The sequence below is a fragment of the Acinonyx jubatus genome, chromosome E4 (assembly GCF_027475565.1).
Source record: "Acinonyx jubatus isolate Ajub_Pintada_27869175 chromosome E4, VMU_Ajub_asm_v1.0, whole genome shotgun sequence".
NCBI classification, from domain to species: domain Eukaryota; kingdom Metazoa; phylum Chordata; class Mammalia; order Carnivora; family Felidae; genus Acinonyx; species Acinonyx jubatus.
The window spans coordinates 52446127-52473409 of record NC_069395.1 but is presented as its reverse complement, the minus strand read 5'-3'; the positions used below and the strand labels follow the sequence as shown (position 1 = coordinate 52473409).

General features: G+C 37.0%; 1 protein-coding gene across 3 annotated transcripts in view; it reads right to left on the bottom strand.

Annotated features, from left to right (window-relative positions):
• Positions 1-27283, bottom strand: part of RC3H1 (ring finger and CCCH-type domains 1) — an 84552-nt gene that overhangs the window by 37101 nt on the left and 20168 nt on the right. For all 3 annotated transcript variants that reach the window (XM_027074242.2, XM_027074241.2, XM_027074240.2), the window contains exons 2-6: positions 10342-10743; positions 6817-6937; positions 5857-6096; positions 5238-5413; positions 1625-1825 (exon numbers count right to left, since the gene is read on the bottom strand). In XM_027074242.2, the coding sequence (XP_026930043.1) occupies positions 1625-1825; positions 5238-5413; positions 5857-6096; positions 6817-6937; positions 10342-10572 (969 nt within the window). In that variant the 5' untranslated portion in view covers positions 10573-10743. The remainder of the gene's footprint in view (positions 1-1624; positions 1826-5237; positions 5414-5856; positions 6097-6816; positions 6938-10341; positions 10744-27283) is intronic.

Genomic DNA, 27283 nt, shown 5'->3' with positions numbered 1-27283 from the left:
GGATAAATTATATAGTCTAGTTTACACAAAAAGGTCAACCTCCTTAGAGAATCTTTATAAAAGCAAGCCAAGTTTCTCTTCAGAGATAGACAGCTACTCCTATAAGAGACCATTACTAAAGTTTCAAAATATTTTCATCAGTCAGCTGCATAATTTCAGACCTAGGAGTTGGAGGTAGAATTTGGGCAAAAGTATCTAGAAAAGATTTATAGGACAAAAATATATTACATTGGAAATTATGTAACAGGCAGTTATAAAACACATTTTGCAACTGTCCTTTGACATCAATACACTACTCATTCAAAGAATCCTATCTTTGAGAACAGCCAAAAAAAAAAAAAAAAGTGGCAGAATAGTCCGGAAAGAGATTTTGTGGCTAAGAACATAGATTCTAGAATCACTATACCCGAGTTCAAATCCAGCCCCATCACTGATTACCTATATTACCCTGGAGAAATGTATTTAACCTCTCTCTGTCTCCTTTAATAATACCTTTAAGACCTTTAATAATACAGGTCTATTAAAAGGATTAAATGATTATCCCACGAGGCATTAGTAGGCTCTCAGTAAGTGTTAAATAGTATTATATTTAGACTACTCTTACACATTGATCTTAATTTCTGCAAATTGTGAGGTGGGTTCTAATGAAAACAAGTATTTAAGGTAAAATAGTAAAAATTAATGCTATTACTGAACGTAATATATTTACATGCTGCTTTAAGACCTTTTTTTTTGCACTTTCATATATTTCATGTTGAATTACAACAAAAAATTACGGTATTACCCTAGCTTTAACAAAATTAAATACAGTTCTTAGAGTCAGCAATAATGGAGCTACTCTAGTAAGCTTAGTGATCTTTATATCATAACAAAGAACAGAAAAAGTAGAAATACATTTATTGAAAATCTGATCAAACCTAGAATGATTCAGTAACTTATGTGAAATTATTGTGACTGAGAATCTTAAGAAATCTCAACTTATATACATCTTCCAGACCATTAAATGGCTGTTATAGGAAGACAATAAAGGCCTTTAGAAAATGGGCTTAATGATTTAACAATGATTAAAACTCAGAGAAGAAAGAAGAAAGAGAGGCAACAATAGAGATGGAAGACACTCAAGAAGAATACAAAAGAGTGTAGGACAAAGCGTTAAAACACTACAGTGAAATCTTTTTATTTTTTTCTTAATGTTTTTATTTATTTTTGAAGGGGAGAGAGATACAGCATGAGCAGGTGAGCGGCAGAGAGAGAGGGAGACGCAGAATTGAAAGCAGGGTCCAGGCTCGGAGCTGTCAGCACAGAGCCTGATGCGGGGCTCAAACTCACGAACTGTGAGATCATGACCTGAGCTGAAGTCGAACGCTTAACCGACTGGGCCACCCAGGCTCCCTATAGTGAAATCTTATATGAATGATGTCACTTGTACATCAATTTAATTTATATGAACAAACTGGTAATGATGTGACTAGTTATGATACTCAGCTACAGATAACATAACTTGTAAGAAGAGCCTGACATATGGTATTCACTCTAACATACATTTGTTAAATAAATAAATTACTAAATCATCAATTATCAAAACTCCAAGATGTGTCCAAGTAAGGAACATAAAAGGGTCTACCTTGTCAATGATTGACTGCATATGAGACTTGTGAGACTGGTCTCCATAAAGCAATGAGGACCATTGGTCTGGTGCAATCCGTAAGCCTGCTTCCATGGCAATCTGCACTATCTGAGAGTCGTGTTCTCGCCGCAGAGCTTCATAGGTTCTAAATTCTTCCTTCAGCTGCATCAAAGAAGAGTCTTCATCACGTTTGGTGACCTAGTAAGACACACATAATCTCATGAGTCAGGTAAGAAACAAAATGAGTTTGTATTTTACATGAACACATACAGAGAACAATTTTTAATATAACAAATTTCTTTTAGCAACAATAGCAAGATAAAATGAACACACTGTTTTGCGTGTAAAACATTTCCCCCTTTATAGATGTCAAACTCTTCTGAATAGGACTTACAGAAAGAATGACTATGTGCTGGGGCAAAGTCCCAAGATTGGATAGACCTTAACACATATACAGTTTATTTAAATTGTAGGAATATGTATATGCATTTTCCCCCTAAACGTTTATTTGTTTAGGAGAGAGAGAGAGAGAGAGAGAGAGAATGAGCACAAGTGGGGGAGGGGCAAAGAGAGAAGGAGAGAGAGAATCCCAAGCAGGCCCCAGGCTCAGCATGGCGCCCGACATGGGGCTCGATCTCACGACCCTGGGATCGTGACCTGAGCCAAAATCAGGAGGAGGACACTCAACCAACTGAAACACGCAGACATCCCTTCATATGCATTCCTGAAAAGAAGAAAATATGTGGGGCGCCTGGCTGGCTCAGTCAGTGAGAGCATATGACTCTTGGTCTGAGTCATGAGTTCAAGCCCCATGTTGGGTATGGAGCCTACTTTTTTATATATACATATGTCTGTGTGTGTGTGTATGTGTACGCGCGTATGTGTGTTAAGGTAAAATATATTCTACAGTATATTAGGATACAGGTGATCTTGGACGAGATGAGCCTTTGACCTAAACCCCACTTGACTCAAAATGTAACGATATAACAAAAATAACAGCAGTAACTACCTCAACAAGCTTAGAGAATTCAATGAGTTAATATGTCAATATGATGGTTAGTAAGTTAACACACTGACTAGCACATGCTAAGGGCTCAATAAGTGTTAATCATTTTAATCACTAAAAGATATTATCATTATTATTTTGCACTTTCTGATGGTGGCCTGGACTGCAAAACTCCATGGAAAATTAAGCTAAGCACAGATTATTCATTTTTAGAATCACGCCAGCATCTGAATGGTGCTCTGTTAGGAGTACCACCTAGCTCAACGCCAAGCAAGCCCAACAGTAATAATCCACAGTTATGAAGAAGAAACATACATTGCTTTTTTTCACAATAACTGCATGAGTATTTTTTTCTTTTTTAAAAATCATTGCTTTATTCTCGTAAGGTCTCAATTTCCTCTAGTAGAAAATTTTCATTTTTTTTCCATCAAAGAAAAACTATAGAATATGTTAGTCAAGATTTCTAGGTCACACTGACATTGTATTTTAAAATGTATTCCATTCTTATTCCAAGAAAGTCTAACTTAAATTTTGTTAGCTAAGTCCGTACAAAGACCAACTGATTAAAAGAAAAATCTTGTTAAAGACTTGTTTGACTTGTTAAAGGCAAGTCAAAAGACCACATGTGTATGAGTATGTACAAAAACATACTCTCAATATAAGCTAAATATTATTAAAATGTAGAATGTTTTCTATATGATATAATAGGGTTCCCTGGACTTGGCTCTCAAAACTCTCTTTTAATTAAAAACAATCAAAGATTTCCAAGAGATGCAATGTCTAAAGTAACTCCTGGAACTATAACTGTACTCAGAAGGACCAGAATTATCCCAGTTTGAAAAGGTTTTTCAAATGGAAATAAAAGAGATGCTAAAAGGACATAACTAGAACACAGCTATATGGACACATATAGCTGCAAGGAGGAGGGAAAAGCTTAGAGAATTAAATGAGTTAATTTAGTTAATGTTTAGTTGTTAATATTATGTTAACTGTTAATAACTAATATTATATTAAATGTTAATAACTAATAGTTAATATGTTTAGTTAATTTAGTTAATATGTACTAATAGTACATTATTACTGGCAAGAGAAGAAAACAGGCAGACAATAGAATAAAGAAACATAATCATGACTCAAGTGAAAAACTGGATTTTTTGCAACTTCCAATCTCTTTTTAATTATATTAATACTTCTAATTAGGACTGAAAGAGGTTCACTGTAGGTATTCTAGGGTTTTTGGATCGCTTAGTACTTCACAGGAGAAGGCTAGATTTCCTTTTCTTTCATTTTCTTTTTCAAGCTTCAATACTGTATCTGTCTGGTGCTGTTAGTAGAGAACAAAGAACTTTGGAAGCAGACAGACATTCTAAACTGTATTCCAGACGACACTGTAAAATCATGTTATTACAATCATTACAACAAATGTTGTTATTCGGGGACAATCTGAACCAGTTGGGAGTTATTTTGGCTAGAGTTTCTCACAGTTCCAGAGGTGCTTACGGCAAGAACAGGGTTGGGTACAAACCTGGAGTCCACAGCACATTTTCAGTATATATATTTAATCTATCTCTAGAAAGAAACTTAAGAATATTGGCATTTAGTTAGAGCTTAAAATTTTTTTTTAATTAAATTGGTATGCTTTGCTGTTGATTCTGTGAACCATTTCATCTTTCTCAGAAAATGAGAACATAGACAAGACTATAGTAGGACATAGGATTCTTTAGTTTGAGTGTCAGATGAGGGGACATGGTGACCAAGGAATGGATTTCCTTATAGGCTGTATGAATTAAAACAATTTCAGAGGCATGCCTGGTTCATGAAGTACTAATTATGTGTTGTGTCAGAAGTAAGAAGCCTTAGATGGGGCACCTGAGTGGCTCAGTCGGTGAAGCATCCGACTTCAGCTCAGGTCATGATCTCATGGTTTGTGAGTTCAAGCCCCATGTCGGGCTGGCTCTCTGCTGTCAGCGCTGGGAGCCCGCTTCGGATCCTGTTTCCCTTTCTCTGCCCCTCCCCCAGCTGTGCACACAGGCTCCCTCTCCCTCTCTCTCAAAAATAAACATTAAAAAAGTTAGAAGAAGCCTTGACATTAAGAAGTCAGGAAAACAGGATGAAAAATAAATGATATATAGTGAGCACCAATGTTGGAAGCAGTGCTGATTCAATCTGGGATACAAAAGAAGAAGTCCAGCATTACTATCTACACTGAAAAGAAAGTGGCAAATGGAGCTCCAGTACTGTTTTAACCCCACTGTGTATATGGAATTATAGCAGGAGCAAAGAGCCCAATAAAATTTCTTCCTGCTTCAATGACTCTCTGCTCAGACCAATTCTGCTTATAGTCTCGGCAGGGAAATGACACAGTTTAATAGTCTCTTCAAATATAAACATCTATATAAGCCTCAGTTTATGTTGTTCGCTATCTAATATACAAAATTCAATGTAACAAGATTTAACTTTAATAGAATACCATCTACATTCTTGAAATGTTGAAATTTTCTGAGGGGGCAACTTTACTAAACTCAAAGATTTACTATTTAAGTTGGGGAAAAAGACAAGGTTTCCTTTCAAGCCCAAATGTAACGCTGGTTCCCTGGTTCATACCTTGAAGCAGGAGGCTCTATAAAGGAGCTGGACAACATGCCCAATGCTAGTTTTAGAGGCTTGAGGAAACCGTGGCTCCAACCTTTGCACCACAAAAAGAACCAATACTTTTCTTGACAAAGCAGAACCATCTTCCAAGGCCAAGAGAACCAGCTTTAGAGCTTCCTCCTGCATTGCTAGGAAAAGTTGGGCAAAACCAGAATTTATCATATGCAAAGATAAGACACATCTATTTATTAGAAGGGCAATACTCAAAAACTTCTGCAGGTGCTACTTAATTAATGGGCAACACAACACAAAAACACAAAAAGTATTCACAGTTATACTTTCTAACTATTTTGGGGCAATTTTATACTACACTCTATATATTTTACTTAAGAAAACAGATAAAAAATTAATACATTCAAGAAATATTTCTATCAAAATGAAAACTTTTTGCCATTAAAGGTTTTAAGTGCTCTAAAAAACTGACATGGAATTGCCCAAGCCATGATCGTCAAGTGGGATATTATTTTGTAACAACAGATATTGCAAAGAACTAGTCTTTCTACACGGCACAGTTCTGACACCATACTTTTAGAATTACTGGCATAATAAATATCAAACTTTAATCACATACCTGGTCCAAGGAACTGGCAGCCCCTAGCTCTGACTGCTGCCCAGAGATTGGAGGACAGTTGCTGAGGATTTTGGTGTTGAAGAATGAGCTCTGTAACTGTTCGTTCACCTAAAGATCGAGCTGCTCTCATGGCACGAATCCTGCCTTCCTCTTCCACAAGTTGGCAGTGGACCAGAGTCACCAGCTTCCTCTGCATTGGGCGACTCAGAACACTCTGAGTAGTGCTATTCAGACCCACTCCTTTAAAAGAGAGTAAAAAGTTATTTCTAGGTTTACAATGCAGCTTTTAAGAGTCCAAAAAAATTTCCTCTGATGGGCTGACTGACTTCATGGATATGTGAACAGCTCTGGTTTCTACTAGGATATTTAAAATAAACAAGAGATAAAATGATAGAAATAAAAGCCTCGTTTTCATTTTAAAAATATACAAAAGTTGTTATATCATGTGAAAATAATATTCATTGTAACATTAAATATATTATTATTCATCACAACCATGGAGGGACAAAATTAATAATTAATTTAAGACCCAAATCTTGAGGTCACAACAATTCTGGCATATTATTTCATAACAGTTAATTTTATGTTCCTATTGAAACAATAAGCCATAATGGCAAGGCGGTAACAGCAACTTCCAAGTTTATTACATTCTCTATGGCACATCATATAAAACTGAAAAGAAGGCAGATAATCCAGAGTTGTCAAATGGCGGGGAGCCCTCCTGAAGCCACTAGTATATTCACACTTACTTTTGCAACTCATTCAAATGTTTCCAACATCACATAAACTTTAAATTCATCTCTTGGAATGGTTTGTAATGATATTATTTACTACTAGTGGGTTTGACTTACAATAAATAAATGAATTTCATTAACATTCACTTACACCCCACCATTTTTATGGTAAGAAAAGCATCTTTCATAAACATTTATTTGGCATGGATAGTTGCATCTGATTCACCTCTAGCACTGCTGAGTGGTTTCAGGTACAATGCTAATTCTTCTACACATTTCTTGGCTTCCTCATAATGCTTTGTATCTTCAACCCCACTACACAGAGTAATGGGCTGCTGCTCAGGGACCTTGAGGTCAAAAAAAAGGTCTGTATGAGTGCACACTAATTAATTAAACAAATGTCTTATTAAGTATATTTTATGCACTGCTACTCTAAAGTGGTAATATCAAAACTCCCACTAAATTTACTGAAGCCTTTCAAAAGACCTTTTCTATACTAACACACTAAATTTAATGCATTATTTTGGTTTTATAATCGCTTTACCGAAACATAATTTGTATACCATGTAGGCGACCCATTTAAGATATAGAATTCAATGGTTTTTAGTATATTCACAGGTGTGTAACCATTACAATTTTAGAACATTTTCATCACCCCTCCAAAGAACACCATACTCTTAACTGTCACCCCTCCCATATTTCCTCCCAACTCCCCACCAACCATAAGAAAATACTAATTGGCTTTCCGTCTCTTGTGGATTTGCCTATTTTGGACGTTTCATGTAAACAGAATCATAGAGTCGTGCAGTAACTTCCAAAGTGACTACACCACTTTGCATTCTCACCAGCAATAAGAGTTTCTGTTGCTCCACATCCTCACCAGCATTTGGTGCTGTCAGTGTTTTGGACCTTGAAGCTATTCTAACTGGTGTGTAGCAGCATCTCGTGGTTTTAACTTGTAATTCCTTAGTGGCAAATGACGTCGAGCAACTTTTCATCAGCTCATTTGCCATCTGTGTATCTTCTCTGGCGAGGCATCCAGATCTTTGCCCATTTTAAAATTATGTCCTTTTTATTATTGAGTTGTAGGAGTCTTTATTACATCTGAGACACAACTTTTAGATCTATGAGTTACAATTATTTTCTCTCATTCTGTGAGTCGTTCTTTCACTCCGATGGTGTCCTTTGAAGGACAAAGCTTTAAGTCTTCAGTTCAATTTAACCTTTATTTCTTGTACTTTTCGTGTCCTATCTAAAAAAAACCTCACTGCCTATTCTAAGGTCACAAAGACTTATGCCTATATTTTCTTTTAAGAGTTGTGTAGTTTTAACTTTTACATTGGTTCATTTTGGGTTAATTTTTGTAGATGGCGTGAAGTAGGGGTCCAAATGGATTCTTGTACACATTTGGATATCCAAGTTTTCCCGGCACCATTTGTTGGAAAAACTGTCCTTTCTTCACTGAATGGTCTTTGCAGTGTTGTCAAAAATCGTTTCGTATGTGTGAGTTTATTTCTGGACTCTATTTTACTGATCTAAATGTTTGTCTTTATACCAGTATCACACTGTCTTCATCACTATAGCTTTGCAGTTTCAAAATCTGGAGTGTGATTCCTCCAACTTTGTTCTTTTTCAAGATTTTTTTGACTACTTCGTGGTCCTTTCTGATACCATATAAATTTTAGGGTTTTTGTTGTTGTTGTTTGTTTCTTTTGGGGAAAAAAAAAAACACCACCACACATTGGGACTTTGACAGAGCTTACACTGAATCTGTAGATTTCTTTGGGTCTGCCAATCCAGGAACATGCAATGTTTTTCCGTTTGTTTATGTCTTCTTTAATTTCTTTCAACGTTTTGTAGTTTTCAGTGCATAAGCCTTTCACCTTTTATTCCCAAGTATTTTATTATTTTGATGCTGCCGTATTGGAATTGTTTTCTTAGTTTCCTTTTGTATTGTTCATTGTTAGTGTATAAAAATGCAACTAATTTTTGCATGTTGCTTTTATATACTGCAACTTTGCTTAATTCACGTATTAAGTCTTAACAATTTTTTAATGGAACTCTTTAGGGCTAAAATAGTGGCTACTATATATTAAAATGCCCTATCCTCACATTTCATAAACATTAGTTGTTTCAGTTAAGGTATGACATAGTCTTACTCATTTTTCAGAAAGGAGTTCATCTTTAGACAACTTCATAAAAAAAAGCAAGCCTTGGTTATTTGCTATTTAACATTATTTATTTTTGAGAGACAAAGAGAGACAGAGAATGAGCAGAGGAGGGGCAGAGACAGAGGGAGACACAGAATCTGAAGCAGGCTCCAGGCTCTAAGCTGTCAGCACAGATTCCGACGCGGGGCTCAAACCCATGAACCATGAGATCATGACCTGAGCCGAAGTCAGTTGTTTAACCGACTGAGCCACCCAGGTGCCCCCTTGGTTATTTGCTATTTAAAAAAAAATAGTCTATTTCTAAAATTATTATCCCTATTAAGTCTATTTTTTAAAAATGTTTCCAAAATGTGATAGCAGGATTTTCAAAATAAAAAGATAAATGATTATGAAATGAAAAATAAAGTACAAGAAGAAAAAGGATCAACTGCACTTTCCCTTTTGACAAATATTTTATAGTGTTGTTGGTGACATCACAAGAGAGGTTTATCAATAAAAGAAGTTTTCTTTTTGAATAAACTACTCTATTCTCTTTATCTCCAACATATGTAATATCAACCTTTCCTACATTTTAGCAGTTTACATCAAGACTGATCTAGAAAATATTAATGGGGCCAGATCCAAAGTTCTAGTATATCTATTCGGAAAAATGATTTATGATAAATATATGGCATTTCAGACTCAAACTATGCAAATTTAGTAAGGGATTACTTAAGTAACTATCTAGCTTCCAAAAACTCACCTCCCTTGACTTTGTGAAATCTTCTGAGGATACTACTGATCTCTACTTTGAGAATACTGAGAGAAAATTTTCAGAATATTACCATCAGAACTGCCAGACTTACTTTTACCTTTATTTAGGTAGCTGGGGATATATTTCCTCCTACTCTAGAAAAATGATTCCCAAAGGCTATGCACTCTACAGTTTCTGTCACCTTCTTCATCTTTCACTTGAGTAGTGTCTACTAAGTAAAATTATCTGAAGCAGCTTCACTTCTCCTATTTAGTAAAATGCAATGGTTTTTATGAGTAATATTTTCCCCAATATTAAGAGGTCCTTTAAAAAAAAAAACAAAAAAAGAAGGGGAATCTGGGTGGCTCAGTTGGCTGAGCGTCCAACTCTATTTCAGCTCAGGTCATGATCTCACAGCTGTGTGATCAAGCCCCATGTTGAGCTCCGCACTGAGCCTAGAGCCTGCCTGGGATTCATTCATTCATTCATTCATTTGTTCATTCTCTCTCCCTCCCTCCCTCCTTCCCCTCTGCCCCACACATCCTCCCTCTCTCTCTCTCTCAAAAAACAGTCCTTGTGATTTGCCTCTTAGGTTTCTCTAGTGATCTCAATAGCTAAGATTGTTGAGAAAGGCTGATCACCAGATTAAATGACTGTTATGACGGAGGAACACTGCACTACAACAATAAATCTCCCAACACACTAAAATAAAGGGTCTGCATGGTACTGAACAGAACTTTATCTATTTAGATAGAAGGCAATGTTGCCCAATTTGAATTCAACAAGTTTCTCTTAAGAGGAAAACACATACACTCAGAGATTAAAAAGAATAAGTCACCCATCTTACCTGAGCACCCACTAGCTGCAGCAATGCTGAGTTCACGGGGAGGAGCTCAATGTCTGTATTGATAGTGGTCTGGTCAAATGGGCAAGCCTTGCGGTGGAGTTTATTCAGGCACATCTTGCAGACAGTATGGCCACAACCCAAACTGATGGGCTTTCGAATTGTTTCATCGAAAGTCTGAGTGCAAATTGGGCAGGAGAGGAAATCCGTCCACTGTGGAGCTTGTACAGGCATTGTTACTGGAGTTACAATTCACTAACACACACACACACACACACACACACACACACACACACACACAAATAATCTAAAGCAAAGATTCCACTGGAATCAAAATCTTTGAAAAAAGTTTTTTTTTTTAAATATCTTCCTTAGATACAGTCAGCACATAGTGTGAAATATAACCTGGAAAACAAACAGAAAAAAAAAGAAAAAAATTAGTGTGTTTTCCTTTTCAATTAAACTGCATTCACACTCCATTACCTACACTCTTTTATACCACATTTATATCACTATGGTCCACTGTTTTGCACTTTCATAGAATAAAGTCATAATAAAACTTCTAGTCTCATCTCCTTGCTGTAGAGATGTGGAGTGGACCCCAGAAAGATAAAATAACTTGCCCAAGGTAACAAATGAAGTTAGTAACAAGGTTAGATCCAGGATCTAAATCTCGCAAATTTATCTAAGTCTACGGTTGTTTTATATTTAAGAATTAGCCTTTTTAAACTGGCTAATAATATTGTTTCTTGAGCTGCATACCAATTACATGAATGTGTTCAGCTGTGAGCATTTATCAAGCGTCTGTATATGTTATACCTCAAGACAGAGTTTTTAAAAATTGGCTTAAAATTAAAACTACCTGAAAATATTTTATCATCAAATTGGGTATCAGATAACAAAGAGTCTGTGAAATTTTTAAAAGTCTTTTTAAGGGTTTTAGACACCGTTAAGAATTTTATTTACCAGTAGTTAGTTACCTTTAAGCCCCTGCTATGGCCTACACCTGTTGCTATAGTGTGCTGTGTTAGAACAACTGCATAGTTACAATTATTTACTTCAAAAGATTTTTTTAAACTCTCAGATTTATTAATGGTACAACAATTATAGTTCAAATTTCATTTCCTACCCTCTTTTTTGGCAGAAGATAAAAGCCAAATTGACTTATCACCTGTGTCTAACAGAAAATTTTTTTATATATAAAATTCAACCTAAAACTTACAGCACATCTTAAATAATATGTACTATTTATCTAACTGTAGTTTCTAAAAATGAGAACTGATGTACAGAAGAAAGTAACAGTATCACAAGTTGTTAAAGATTTGATTATGCTCAAGAGAAACTGCTTACAAAGATGAAATAATTAAGCTGTAATTAACTAGGAAAGTAAATTATCTATATACCTTATTCTTTGAGCATTACATTTACTTCTTGCTTTATTGAAACAACTCAACCTTAAATGCAAGTCCATTATTGATGACAGAACAGTTTTCATTAGGTATGTTAAAAATTTATCCATTCATTCAACAAATATTTACTAAGCACTACTATGTGCCAGACTGAATTGCTAGGGAAACAGTGAAACAGCACAGTCATAATATCTGCCTTCTGAGTAATCTTAGCTTTGTTTGTGTTTTTGCAAAAGTGCTATAAGATACATGTATTTTACCAAGTTAATTTCACGTTCAGGATCTAAAATTAGAGTTATCTGCATGTGTGTTAAAATAGCCCTTGCAATAACAAGAATGGGCAAAGAAATAGTTCATTTTTTAAAAATTTTATTTATTTTGAGAGAGCATGCTGTGTGCATGCATGCAAGCAGGTGAGAGGCAGACAGAGAGAGGAGAGACGGAATCCCAAGTAGGCACCATGGGGCTGGATTTTACAAACCATAAGATCATGACCTGAGCAGAAACCAAGAGTCAGATGCTCAACAGACTGAGCCACCCAGGCACCCCAAGTTATCTGCATGTGTGTTGAAATGACCCTTGCAATAACAAGAATGAGCAAATAAAGAAATTACTCACATTTTGATTTCTATAATGTTTAAAGATAAAAACTTCTAATACAATAGATTTAATCAAATACATTATGAGTAGCTACAAGTATGATTATAATAAGTTATTACTACTTAATAAACTGAAACTCCTCTGGAATGTTAAAAAAGAAAATACACTATCTAATTATTCACTTGTAGACTCAAATGCTAGATTTGTGCATTGGGTTGCAGAATGCTCAAAAAAAAGGGGTAAATTTTTAGAGAAGACATAATGTTCAGAAAAGGAACTGAATATTAGTCATAAATTGCTTGCTAAACCTGATTATGTAGATAAAGCATCACTCACATAAACTTTTCTATAGATTAGCATGGCAACATATATCAATGCCTGCAAAGAATCTGATCCTGTTAATCTCTGCAAAGAGAGTTTAATGGTTCCTTCCTTTTTACTAGTATGGCTTTCTAGACAACTTAAAACTTGTTCATCTTAAAGTATAGGTAAAACAAAGCACTAAATTCTCTCAAACGCTATAAACTACACAAACCCCCAAAGGGCACAAAATATAGTAAGATGTTGGGGCATCTGGGTGGCTCAGTTAGTTGAGCATCTGACTCTTGATTTCAGCTGAGGTCATGATCCGGGGGTCATGAAATTAAACTCCAGGTCGGGCTCTGCGCTGAGTGTGGAAATTGCTTAAGATTCTCTTTCTTTCTCTCTCTCTCTCAAATAAATGTATAATAAATGTTTTTATACCATGTCATAACCTTTACTATGAATACAGCTATTTGCCACATACTATGCTAAACGCCTTACACAGAACACATAAAAGGTAGGTAATTACTGTTATCCCATTTTACAGATATGAGAAGTGGAAGTTTAGAGAGGCTGAGTAAGATATAAAGAAATAGAGCTAAGATATTAACCCAGATGTTCTGGCACAAAACCCAAACTCTTAACCAGATCACCATTCACAAATAAAAGGTTAAATATAATGTAGGAAGAAACTACTTGCGATTTCATTCAAAAACCAATGCTACAAAGCTGCATTCCCTAATACTAACTTCACAGTAATTCTGCTAAACTTACTGCCAAATCTATGGTCAGGTCCTTGTTCTAATCTCATTTGTCTTCTCAATGAGGTATGAAACAGACAACTACTAACTCCCTGCTTCTTGAAACCATCAATGAACCTCATTCCCCTCATCCTTTCTAACTCGCTGGCTGTTTTTGATCTCTTAAACTCCTAAATGCTGGAATCATCAGGTCTCTATTTTGAGTTTTCACATCATTCTCCAGCCAAAATCCTGAAAAAGCTTTCTATTATATTTAGAATAAAATCTGGATTTATTATTCTTGTTTACAAAACCCTAAATGATATGACCTGTAATTATTTCTCCAACTTCATTTTCTAACACTTATCCTCACCTTAGTATGTTAGTACTAGGTATTCTCTCTATCTAATCTTTGAGTTGGATCGCACTCTTCATCACTTAGATGCCACCAAAGATGTCACATCCTCCCTGGCCACTTAAAACTCTAAATCATTCTATAGTCCATCGCTGTACTTAAATTCTCTACAAAACATTTACATTATCTATGTTACATTTTTCTTCTTATATTTTTATTTGCTTACTCAATATCTATCTAATATTAGAATATAGACTCCACAAGAGCTGAGATCTAACCTGTCTTGTTCACTATGAAAGCTAATAGCTCCCCACTATAATTTAGACTACGTAAAGTTTTTGCCTATAATTTCAAGAGTTGACAAGACGTGTGAAAATCTGTTCATAAAATTATAAGTGACTTAAAAACTCTTAAATTACGAAATTCTAATCTATATTATTCTTTAATGAGTCTTAAAATTGCAAGCAACTTTTTGAGATTTACGACATCTGACACTGTGCAATATGGAAAACAGGTAGAAAATATGGTCAACATCAGTTTTATAGAGTTGAAAACTCACTGCTCTCCTACATGGTCTCAGAACTGTGCTGCCACAAGTTTTCCAAATTATTCTGTTGTAACAAGATTTTTTAAAAAATGTTTATTTAATTTTGAGAGAGAGAAAAACAGTGGGGAAGGGGCAGAGAGAGAGGGGGACAGAGGATCCAAAGCAGGCTCTGGTGCTGACAGCAGAGAGCTTGATGCAGGGCTCAAACCCACGAACTGTGAAATCATGACCCTGAGTCAAAGTCGGACCCTCAACCAACTGAGACACCCAGGCGCCCCACAATAATTGTTTAAAATACAATCACAAAATTCTGTTGGTAAAAGACACTTTAGAGATCATCTGGTTCTTGCCTAATTTTTCAAGATAAGGTAACATTCTTATGTCCCAATCAGTAGCAAGTATTATTAAACATTTTCAAACATCTCCTTCCATTCAATCGCTAAAACCCAAAGAACTTGGAATCACTTTCCTTCTTTTTGCAGAGAAATAAAATTAACATTCAGAGAACTCTGTGCAAGGTCACATAGGTAGCAAAATCAAGACACAACCACCTCGGATCAGTACTGGACACTGAAGCCTATGCACTTGCCACTGTACCAATTCAACATGAAGAAGACCAAAAACAAGACAAGTAAAAGAGTTACAACGTCATGCAGCTTGATAACAACAGAGCCAGGATTAGAAACCAAGTTTCTAGTTTTAGTGTCCCCGGCACCCCTATCAGACTGCCTTGAAAATAAACCTATCACCACCCCCTGATTTTTAAAATATCCTTGCATACTAACATGTCTCCGGAGGTACGGGAAAAAAGCAAAAATGAACTATTGGGACCTTATCAAGATAAAAAGCTTCTGTGGGGCACCTGGATTAATAATAAGCACTATAATAATAATAATTGGTTAATAAGCACTGCCCTTCTGCTTAGGTGATGGATCTCATAGTTCATGAGTTCAAGCCCCACATGAAGCCTGCTTAAGACTCTCTCTCTGCCCCTCCTCTAATTGCGCTTTTTCTTGGTCTCAAAATAAATAAATTTTTTAAAAAAGATAAAAAAACTTCCGCACAGTGAAGGAAACAGCAACACCAAAAGGCAACCAACGGAATGGGAGAAGATATTTGCAAATGACATATCAGATAAGGGGTTAGTATCCAAACTCTATGAAGAACTTAACAAACTCAACACCCAAAGAACAAGTAATCCAGTGAAGAAATGGGCAAAAGGCACGGACAGACACTTTTCCAAAGAAGACCTCCTAATGGCTAACAGACACATGAAAAGATGCTCAACATCACTCATCATCAGGGAAATACAAATCAAAACCACAATGAGATACCACCTCACACCTGTCAGAATGGCTAACATTAACAACTCAAGCAACAACAGATGTTGGCGAGGATGCAGAGAAAGGGGAACTTTTGCACTGCTGGTGGGAATGCAAAGTGGCACAGCCACTCTGGAGGTTCCTCAAAAATTAAAAATAGAACTACCCTATGACCTAGCAATTGCACTACTAGGTATTTATCCAAAGGATACAAAAACGCTGATTCGAAGGGGCACATGCATCCCAATATTTATAGCAGCCCTATTGACAATAGCCAAATTATGGAAAGAACCCAAAAGTTCATCAACTGACAAATGGATAAAGAAGATGTGGTATGTATATACACAACGGAATATTACTCAGTGATTAAAAAGAATAAAATCCTGCCATTTGCAATAATGTGTATGGAACTAGAATGCATTATGTTAAGTGAAATAAGTCAGAGAAAGACAAATATCATTATTTCATTCATATGTATAATTTAAGAAACCAAACAGATGAACACAGGGGAAGGGAAAGAAAAATAAGATAAAAACAGAGAGGGAAGCAAACCATAAGAGACTCTTAAATACAGAGAACAAACTGAGGGTTTCTGGAGGGGTGCTGGATGGGGGGATGGGCTAAATGGGCAAGGTGCATTAAGGAGGACACTAGTTGGGATGAGCAATGGGTGTTATGTGTAAGTGATGAATCACTAAATTCTACCCCTGAAACCATTATTACACTATATGTTAACTAACTTGGCATTTAAAAAAAAAAAAAAGAAAAGGGTGGGGGCACCTGGGTGGCTCGGTTGGGTTAAGCCTCTGACTCTTATTAATTCTGATGATCCCAGGGTCATGGGATCAAGCCCTGTGTTGGGCACTGTGCTGCGCATGGAGCCTGCTTGGGGTTCTCTCTCTCCCCCTCTCTCTGTCTCTCCCCTGCTTGCACACTCTCACTTTCTCAAAAAATAAACAAACATACATGCATACATTTTAAAAAAGGGAGATAAATAAATTGAAAAAATGAAATAAAATAAAATAAAATATCCTTGTACACTAAAACTACAGTTAACAATATTTGGCTTAGTATCAAGGCATCCATTAACCTTGGAAATATGTAAAATTGTTTATATACACATGCTCATTCCTTCAGGAATAGGATCCAGGGCTTTTATCAATTCTCAAATTTTTATCAGTTCTCAAAGGTTTTATCTGAGGAGGAAGGGAAGGGGAAAATAAGAATCACTGGCTCAGATGGGGTACCTGGGTGACTCAGTCAGTTAAGCGACTCTTGATTTCATTTCAGTTCTCCTGTCATGATCTCACAGCTGACAGGGCAGAGCCTGCTTGGGGTTCTCTCCGCCCCACCCCACCCCCTGCTCAAGATGTGTCTGTCGGAAAGGGGAGGGGAGGGGAGGGGAGGGGAGGGGAGGGGAGGGGAGGGGAGGGGGAGGGGAGGGGAGGGGAGGGGGAGGGGAGGGGAGGGGAGGGGAGGGGGAGGGGGAGGGGGAGGGGGAGGGGGAGGGGGAGGGGGAGGGGGAGGGGGAGGGGGAGGGGGAGGGGGAGGGGGAGGGGGAGGGGGAGGGGAGGGGGAGGGGGAGGGGGAGGGGGAGGGGAGGAAAGGAAAGGAAAGGAAAGGAAAGGAAAGGAAAGGAAAGGAAAGGAAAGGAAAGGAAAAAGAAAAGAGAAAAGAAATCACTGATTCAGATATACTGAAATAAAGTAACTAGTGAAAACATAAGAATATAAAAAACAAAAATAGTAATTTATATGAACATATATTTCCTCTGTATTTGCACCACAATCTCAACAAACTCTTGTAAGTTCTTTAAAAGTGATGTTCACGTGCACCAAACATTTTTTTAAATGATTACACCGAAATGTCTCCTTCTCACCCCTATTTCTCATCCCTCTAGTCCTCACTTCCATCCACCTGCACAGACAAACCCCTGGTTTATTTTCTTTTCAGATTCTTTATCCATATAGGTCAATATACAAATATGTATTATTAACTGGCTAAAAAGTATTTTAAATGCTGTCATTTGCAACTCTTCTCTTTCTGTACTAAACCAGTGTTTCTTAGAAATTATACCCTAAAAACCTTTCTCCATTCCCAGTAAAAATTAAACATTCAGTTACTTGCATAAAAATCTTTTATTGGTTTTTACTATGTGCCCAGCACTAGGGATAAAAAATAGTGAACAAGCAAGTCTTTGCAAGTCTGCACAGAGCTTACATCGTTTCTTTCATTACCCATATAAACAACAGAGACACAAACTAAATACATGACTCCAAGGCATGGTAAATGCTATCAAGGTAAAGGTAAAAGACAGAGACAGAAGTACATATAACAGATAATCTAAACAAACTGGGATGAGGTCATGATCCCAGGGTATTAATGGATATGAACAGATGGAAGAAAAAGGTCTGGAAAGATGTCAAACAAAATTAACAGCAAGTTATACAGTTGGGCAGCTTATAAAATGTATATAATCATGAATTTTATAAGTGCAAATAATTTTGAAACAATGAAAACAAGAGAAGCTAGAGTACCTTTAGAACACAATTTAGGCTACTTCTAAGATAAATTATTGTAAGACTAAAACATTTCTCTTTATTAAACGGACTGCTTTATACATTTGAACATCCAAATTCTCAAAACTTAGTTGTTTTTTTTCAAAATGCATTAAAAACTCTTTTTATAACTTCTCTATAATTTACCTGTTTCAAAGAACTAGCACATTTTATTAATTTTATGTATCATTCCATCTCAACATAGTAAAATCAGGTATATAGTTGCTAAACTCTTGCGTTTTCCAGTAAAATAGTTCTTAGAGACAACTATAACAAACTTGATAGAATAAACACATAAATCAGCACCCAGTTCTTCACTAAAAATAAAAGCATTCTAGGGTCGCCTGGGTAGCTCAGTTGGTTAAGTGTTTGACTTTTGATTTCAGCCTAGGTCATCTCATGGTTCATGAGGTTGAGCCCCCACTGGGCTCCATGCTGATGGTGCAGAGCCTAATTGTGGTTCTCTCTCTCTCTGTCCCTTCAGCACGCACGTGCTCTCTCTTAAAATAAATAAACTTAAAAAAAAAAAACCAACTTTCTTTTGATCAGAAAGATAGGTATGAAAGACTGAGGGAAAACAGTATTTTAAAAGCTTGATTTTGCTTGGGAAATTTGATGATTATGAATAGTAACTCAATCTTTGATGATTCTATTTTAGGAACTATAAAATCATAAAACAAAGATTTTTTTTTTGAATGTCAAAATGTTATTAACTGTAGTTATTAGATCTAAGAACAATTTCCACTTCCTCATTCCTTAAACATCTTTCTCCAAAGTCATCTTTCTAAACATTCCCCAAGTTTTCCCATAAACAGATGTTTACAACATCTTCAACCACAAAACATATCTAAATTATACAGGACACATGGCTTAGTGAATGTAGTAAACCTTCTGTCAGTATGGAGTAAACCTATGAAATAAACTGACAGGGGCGCCTGGGTGGCTCGGCTGATTAAGCATCCAACTTTAGCTCAGGTCATGATCTCACAGTTCATGAGTTCGAGCCCTGCATTGGGCTCTGTGTCTTCTCTCTTTACCCCTCCCGTGCTTGCATTGTTTCTCTCTCAAAAATAAATAATAAACGTTAAAAAACAAAAAGAAATAGGGGCACCTGGGTGTCTCAGTCGGTTAAGTGTCCAACTTCGGCTCAGGTCATGATCTCGTGGTTCACAAGTTTGAGCCCCTCATCGGGCTCTCTGCTGTCAGCTCACAGCCTAGAGCCTGATTTGGATTCTGTGTCTCCCCTCTCTGCCCCCGCCCCAACCCACTCGCGCTGGGTCTCTCGAAAGAAAGAAAGAAAAAGAAAATGACTAAAATACTAAACATCAGTATCCAGATTCTTTAAGCTTCTTCAGAGCAAGGTTCTGTCAGGGAAAAAAAAAAAGTCCTAAATAATTCTATTCATCAAAGCACATGTGCTCAAGGCCTCCAGACAACTCATTGTGTATTAGAGGTCAGTCAGCCCAAACCTAGCTCAACCGTAGTTCTACTGAAACCTTTCTAATCTGAAAAGCATGGACGATGAACCCTCTTTATTTCTAACAAAAATCCAAACAAGTGACTGTTACTCAATGATGAAAGCAATGGTTAACCTTCCTATCAGTTAAAACAAGGCCTAGTCCCCTCCGTAAATGGCAAGTCGTAATTTTTACTGTTACTAATTGGTTATACATAACAACATGATAAATAGCAATCAGTTCACCTTGAAGAAGGCCCAAATTTTAAAATATCATAACTTCCTCAAGAATATTCACATTTTTACACAAGGAATAGTGCTCATAAGTACTACAGACAAGATTATGATATGGTACAGAAAAAGAGCTTGGTTTTCTGAAAATAAACCATGTGTCAGGTATTATGCTAGGTGTTTTCAGATGCTTTTCTCATTTAAGTGTGCACCATAAATCTAAAACACAATATGAACTACCACCAGTAACCAATATCTGTTAAGTACCAAGTAGGTGCCAGCACTTTCAGTGCGCTATATACAGTATCTAATTAATTATTCACAGCAGCAATGCTGTAATGCATGTATTACCTTCATTTTAGTGATAAAGTAAAGAAACCAAAGTACAGAGAAGTACCCAAAGACACAAAGCTAGCAAGTGGCAGGACTATGATTTAAGCCTGGCCAGCCTAATTCCCAAGCTGGTACTGTTAAATACCGTAACTTGTGCCATCTTACAGATGACCAACAGTCCTTAGGGAAGGAGAACTTTTGTTTTTTAACATTCATTTGAGAGAAAGAGAGACAGACAGAGGATCCAAAGAAGGGGGCTCCACTAAGAGAGCCCAATGTGGGGCTCGAACTCATGAACTGTGAGATCATGACCTGAGCTGAAATGAAGAGTCCCACACTTAACCAACTGAGCCACCCAGATGCCCCAAGACCAAGGCAGGGAACTTTTAAGGGTGATGGAAATGTCCTAAAATTGAATTGTGATGACTGCACAATTCTGCAAATTTACGAAAAATCAATGAATTGTGCACTTAAAATATGTGAATTTTATAAGTATGTAAATTATATGTCAATAAAGCTATTAAAAATCATTAAAGTCTTTTTTAATAAAGAGTCTTAGTCTTCAAATTTTTAAATGCAATACTTTAAAAATACAGGGGTGCGTGGGTGGCTCAGTCAGTTAAGCATCCAACTCTTGATTGTGAGGTTGTGAGGTTGTGATCTCACAATTCAGGAGTACAAACCCCGGGTCGGGCTCAGTGCTGACAGTGCAGAAACTGCTTGGGATTATCTCTCTCTCCCTCTCTCTCTGCCCCTCCCCTGCTCGCTCTCTCTCGTAATACATAAATAAACTTAAAAAATATATAAAGACAATAGCCCTAATTAAAAGCTAAATTATATTGCTTTGAAGATTTCATTTAAATAGATTATAAAGTGGGGCGCCTAGGTGGCTAAGTCAGTTAAATGTCCAACTTGGGCTCAGGTCATGATGTCACAGTTCATGGGTTCCCGTCAGGCTCTGTGCTGGCAACTTAGAGCTTGGAGCCTGCTGTGAATTGTCTCCTCTCTCTGCTCATACCCTGCTCACACTCTTCCTCTCTCTCAAAAATAAATAAAACGTTAATATATACATGTATTAAAAACTGACATCTAAAAAATTATTAAAGGGGTGCCTGGGTGGCTCAGTCAGTTGAGAGTCCGACTCTTGATTTCAGCTCAGGTCATGATCCCACGGTTATGGAAGAGAGCTGATGACCCCGGGATTGGGTTCCCCCACCCCAACCCCCACACCTCTGTCCCCATCCCCTGCTCGTGCTCCTTCTCTAAAATAAATAAATAAAAAGTTATTAAAAATGTATTACCATCTCCTCTACACAGGTTCATTTTATCTGCCTCTGACTTAGAGGGAGAAAATGGAAATGAAATTCATCAAGCATCTAATCTGGGCCAGTCACCCCTCTGAGGCATTTTTATGCCCATTTTATAGATAACACTTGAGCTTCAACAGAATTAAATAACTTGCCTGAAGCTGATATATTGTGAGCTGAGACTACAACTCAGCTCTTACGTGAATCTGAAGTATAAGCTGCCCTGAGAAAGATATATTAAGCAAAACCTTATTTTAAGAAGAAAACCTTGGTTTCCTCACACTCTACCCTACGAGAGGAGTTTAACTCTGTATTCTTGGTCGTAATTTAATTTGTCATCTCTCTGGAACATTTCCATAGCAACTGACATGCAGGGCAACATCAGAGAACATTTTTAACAATCTTGAAAAACAAAGCAAAAAGCAGGAAATCAAAACAAAAAGAAGAAAAATCAATGAAGGCTTATTATAATAATTCTCAGTGTTATAATTCTCAGCAGAGTATCAATTAATTTACAGATGAAATACTAGTCTCAGATTTTTAAGGAGGCTCAAGGTTTTTCCAGCAATAATGTCCTATGAAGAAAGACCCAATTATTTATTTATTTATTATTTAATGTTTATTTGCTTTTTGAGAGACACAGAGTACGGAGCAGGGGAGGGAGAGAGAGAGAAAGGGAGACACAGAATCTGAAGCAGGCTCCAAGCTCTGAGCTGTGAGCACAGAGCCCAACACGGGACCCAAACTCAAGGACCGTGAGATCATGACCTGAGCCGAAGTCGGACGCTTAACCAACTGAGCCATCCAGGCACCCCAAGACTCAATTTTGATTGTAAAAATATCTTCCCAAAATATGTGAACACAACATTGTAGATGTAAATAAAATAACGTAAATGCTAATGTCAGTACAAACGGACAAATACTTCAGACAGGTATAGAGAGAATAGCTTCTGATTTAGAGGGAGGAAAGCCTAAAAGATAGGGCTTGATAAAAAGGGTTGAGAAAGCAGCAAAGGGATCATTTAGATGGCTTATTTAGCCATCCAGTGTTTAGAAGGACAAAAAGAAACATTTCTACCTGCAGCATAATGCCAAATTTAGAAGAAGAAATAGTAAAAACAGATAAAACCATTCATTCATGGAGAAGCTGCCTAATCTGAAATTGAAGTGGTACTCTAGAAAGTGAATGACAACCTCTAACTTTGTGTGCACAGTTTTAAAGCTCCAGGTTTTTATTCTACGTTAAGTTACGCGTTGTGTGTAAATGTGCTACACTGAAGAGGACATCACCAGTTATTAAAGAGGTGGCAGAAAAGCATCATCTAAAAAAGAAAAGGGGGAGCAGAGGGGCTAGGGCGCCTGGGTGGCTCAGTGGGTTAAGTGTCCGACTTCAGCTCAGGTCATGATCTCACAATTTGTGGGTTAGAGCCCCGCGATGGGCTCTGTGCTGACAGCGCAGAGGGTGGAGCCTGCTTCAGATTCTGTGTCTCCCTCTCTCTGCCCCTCCCCTACTCGTGCTCTCTCTCAAAAATAAACAAACATAAAAAAAAAAAAGAAAAAAGCGCGTCATCTTTAAAGCATCTGTGGAATACTTAGAAAACTTCGCATTATAGCAAAACAGCCAAAGGTTACTTCACTTTTTCAGCTTCTACATTAATCCTCCGCTGAATATTACATATACTATATTGTTAACTAAGTATGTTATCACCATTTAGTGGTGTTCAAACATCAACAACACAACAAGAACTAATAATAACCAAAATCAGGAATATTCTGGAATACACTTGGCATTTTAGTTGATCTGTTATTTTGTTAATTGCTTTCAGATTAAATGCAAATTTCTGATATTGGTTGTTTTCTTTGTGAAAATTGATGTCTTCTTAATTAAGCCTCTTTTCTAAATCCTAAAGATAACTCAGCCCCAACAAAAAAGATCCATGAATAATTTTTGGTGCCTAGACCAAATATTTTAACTAGACTTTAAATAGTTTTTCAGGTCACGTTTTGAAATCTCTCCCCCTGCTGCAATAATGGCTCATTTTCAGAACAGGAAGTTTGTTCCTTTGGTCTCCAGAAGTTATTTTGAGACGCAATGACAAATCTGATTGGCAAGTATTCAGTAACCATGAATGTAGGGGTAAATGCTCACAAGGAAAAATAAATCTAACCTGTGCCCCATAAACTCATATTTCAGACTGTCAATTACTAACCTATAGACTCCTGAGGAGTTCAATGAAATTGAGATAGTTTATTGGGGCAGCACTAATAATCCATTTCTTCAATTTATCCCTCTTTACTAGTTCTTTCCTTCCCTACAGGCATGGTTAAATCCTTGTTCAGAGGAGCTTAAAAAACATTTATGTCTCCAATCTTTAATTAAAAAAAAAAAAGTTGGGGCACCTGGCTGGCTCAATGGAGTGTGCAACTCTCAATCTCAGGGTTGTGAGTTTGAGTCCCTCAATGCGCATAGAGTTACTTAAAAAATAAATAAAAGTCATTCAATCCCTGTCCTTGTCCTCTTCTTAGGCTCTTTCTCTACTCCCTCACCTTTCAGTTTTAAAACTACCCACTCTATCCCAACCACTATGTTGAAACATCTCTTAACAAACATGTCAAAACCTTCTTTTAAAATTCAATGGTTCTGGGGCGCCTGGGTGGCGCAGTCGGTTAAGCGTCCGACTTCAGCCAGGTCACGATCTCGCGGTCCGTGAGTTCGAGTCCCGCGTCGGGCTCTGGGCTGATGGCTCAGAGCCTGGAGCCTGTTTCTGATTCCGTGTCTCCCTCTCTCTCTGCCCCTTCCCCGTTCATGCTCTGTCTCTCTCTGTCCCAAAAATAAATAAACGTTGAAAAAAAAAATTCAATGGTTCTGTCTCAGTCATTAATTTCTTTATATATAGCATTTAATAATGTTGGCCAGTTATTCCTACAAATGCTGTCCCCTTTTGGTTTCTATTATGACATACTGTCCAGATAATCCACTAACGGCAAGCCACTCCTTGCGTGTCTCTGTCGAGGGTTTCTCCTTCTCTGTCCATCTCTGGAATATATAATTTTCCAGAATTCCTACCTCAATTCTTTCCTCTACAAAATTTCCCAGAGTAATTCCATCTATTTTTCAGCTTTCAAATACCGACTACATGCTGATGATTTCCAAATCAGTATCTCAAGTTCAGACCTCTCTTCCTTTTATTTTTTTTTTAATTTTTTAAATGTTTATTTATTTTTGAGGGAGAGACAGAGTGAGAGCAGGGGAGGAACAGAGAGAGAGATACACACAGAATCTAAAGCAGGCTCCAGGCTCTGAGCTGCCAGCACAGAGCCTGATGTGGGGCTTGCACCCACGAACTGTGAGATCTCGACCTGAGCCAAAGTGGGACGTTTAACTGACTATGCCACCCAGGCTCCCCAGACCTCTTTTCTCAATGCCAACCAGAGCCATATAATCAATTAGTTACTAGCCATCCATGTCTAACTAGCATCTCAAATCATCTCAACCTTACCAAAAACCTTTGTTCCCTATGTCAAATGATGAGTCACTTACCCATTGACAGAAGCATGGGGCATCATCAACTGACTTTTCCATTTTCCTCAAACCCCTCCCCCTTAACTAATCAGTCACCAAGCCCTATCATTTCATTGTAATGTTTCCTTAAACCTTCCCATCCATTCCCAGTATCTAAGTTTAGGTTACCAACATCTCTTATCTAGATTACTAGATTTCTTAACTATAGTTATCCCTGTTAACAATACCCTCAATAGAGCAATTAGCTAAGCCATAACTAGACTCTAAGTTCCTTAAAATCAGAGAGTATCTTGGTTTTTTTCCCCTCTCATTATTTTCTCTATGGTTTTAATACAGAAAAAAGTCAGCCAACACACATTAGCATATGTATCAAGCTGGAGTATTTCTGTTTTCTCCAACAAAAAGTCAACTGAGCTAATGGAAAGCTTGCTGCTAGGGAAGAAACCTAGGGCCTTACCATCTAGACTAGCATGCACAGGTCAACAAGGATTTATAGGAGTTGAATAACATTATGAACCAACTAGACCTTAAAGACATCCAGAGAATACCTAACAACAGAATTCTTTTCAGGTACACACAGAACAATCTCCAAGGCAGATATGCTAGACCATAAAACAAGTCTCAATACATTTAAGAGGACTGAAATCACTAAAGTTATGTTCTCTGACCACAATGGAATGAAATTACAAACTAATAACAGAAAGAAATTTGGGGAATTCACAAACATGGGGAAATTAAACCACAATAACCTAAATAACCAATAAGTCAAAGAAGTGAAAAGGGCAACCAGAAACTATTCTGAGATGAATGACAATGAAGATATACAATACAAAAACTTATAAGATGCAACTAAAGCAAGGTTTAGAGAGAAGTGTGCAGCTTTAGATGTTAACATTTAAAAAGAGGGGTGCCTGGGTGGCTCAGGCAGCTGAGCCAGACTTTAGCACTCTGGTCTTGATCTCATAATTTGTGGGTTCGAGCCCTTCATCGGGCTCTTCTGCTGTCAGCAGAGCCCACTTCAGATCCTCTGTCTCCCTCTCTCTCTCTAAAATAAACATTAAAAAAAAAAAAAAGAGGGAGGTGGGTAGGGGGACGGGTGAAATAGGTGAAGGGGATTAAGAGTACACTTACCATGATGAGTACTGACTAATGTATAAAATTGTTGAATCACTACATTGTACACCTGAAACTAATGTGACACTGTACGTTAATTACACCGGAATTAAAATTAAAAAAAATAAATAAGACAAAAAACTAATAAACAAGAAAAAAATTAAAAACTTGAAAAAATCAAATCAATAACCTTACTTTGCACCTTAAGACACTGGGGACAAAAATGGTATTTAACATCAGCAACATAATGACAAACTCTCTGTGGCCAAAATTTAACATTGGTAACAAGTAACTCCAATTTTAGACAATTACTCCCCTAAACTTACAAAACAAACTTGTAAGCCAGACATTAAAAGCCTAAATATTTTTAAAAATTTTTTAAAAGCTTAAAAATCCAAGTATTCTTATACCCCAGTTTAACAATAATTAGATTATCAGGAGTAAATGCAATTAAAATAACCGATAGTTTGCTCTCCAGTGAACACACACACAATTTCCATTTTGGAAGAAGGAGATTTTAAGAAGGTACCTGAAGGTTTATAAACTCAAATATAAAATCCAGGTTTTTATTTCATTATTTTAAGCAGGCATCTTTTAACATGGGCAAATGAGTCTTAATATATCAAAGCTGGCAAACAGAGAGAAAAACCCTCAACTTTATCTTTCAGAAGGCCTCTAGGATACCACTTATTAGCAAGCTATGCTGGCATTCCTATCTTTGAAGGAGATAATCATAGGTTAAATATAAACAAATGGAGACTTGAAAGAATGCTAAGCTCTAAAATAGTAACAGAATTTACTATGGGTTAAAATATTCCAAAAACTTGGGGCTCATGGGTGGCTCACGAGTGACTCAAATGTCTTTGGCTCAGGTCATGATCTCACAGTTCATGAGTTCAAGGCCCACATCAGGCTCACTGCTGTCAGCACCAAGCCCACTTCAGATCCTCTATCTCTCTGGCCCTCCCTTGCTCATACTCTCAAAAATACAATAAACCGTAAAAAATATATTCTAAAAACTTAAAGTATATTATCTTTTAATTATAATAACCTTATAAAATATTATTACACCCTTGAGACAATCAGGGCCTAGACAGAGAACAAAACAGAGAAAAACTGTCCAAGCTCAGTCCCCTGGAACAATCAGC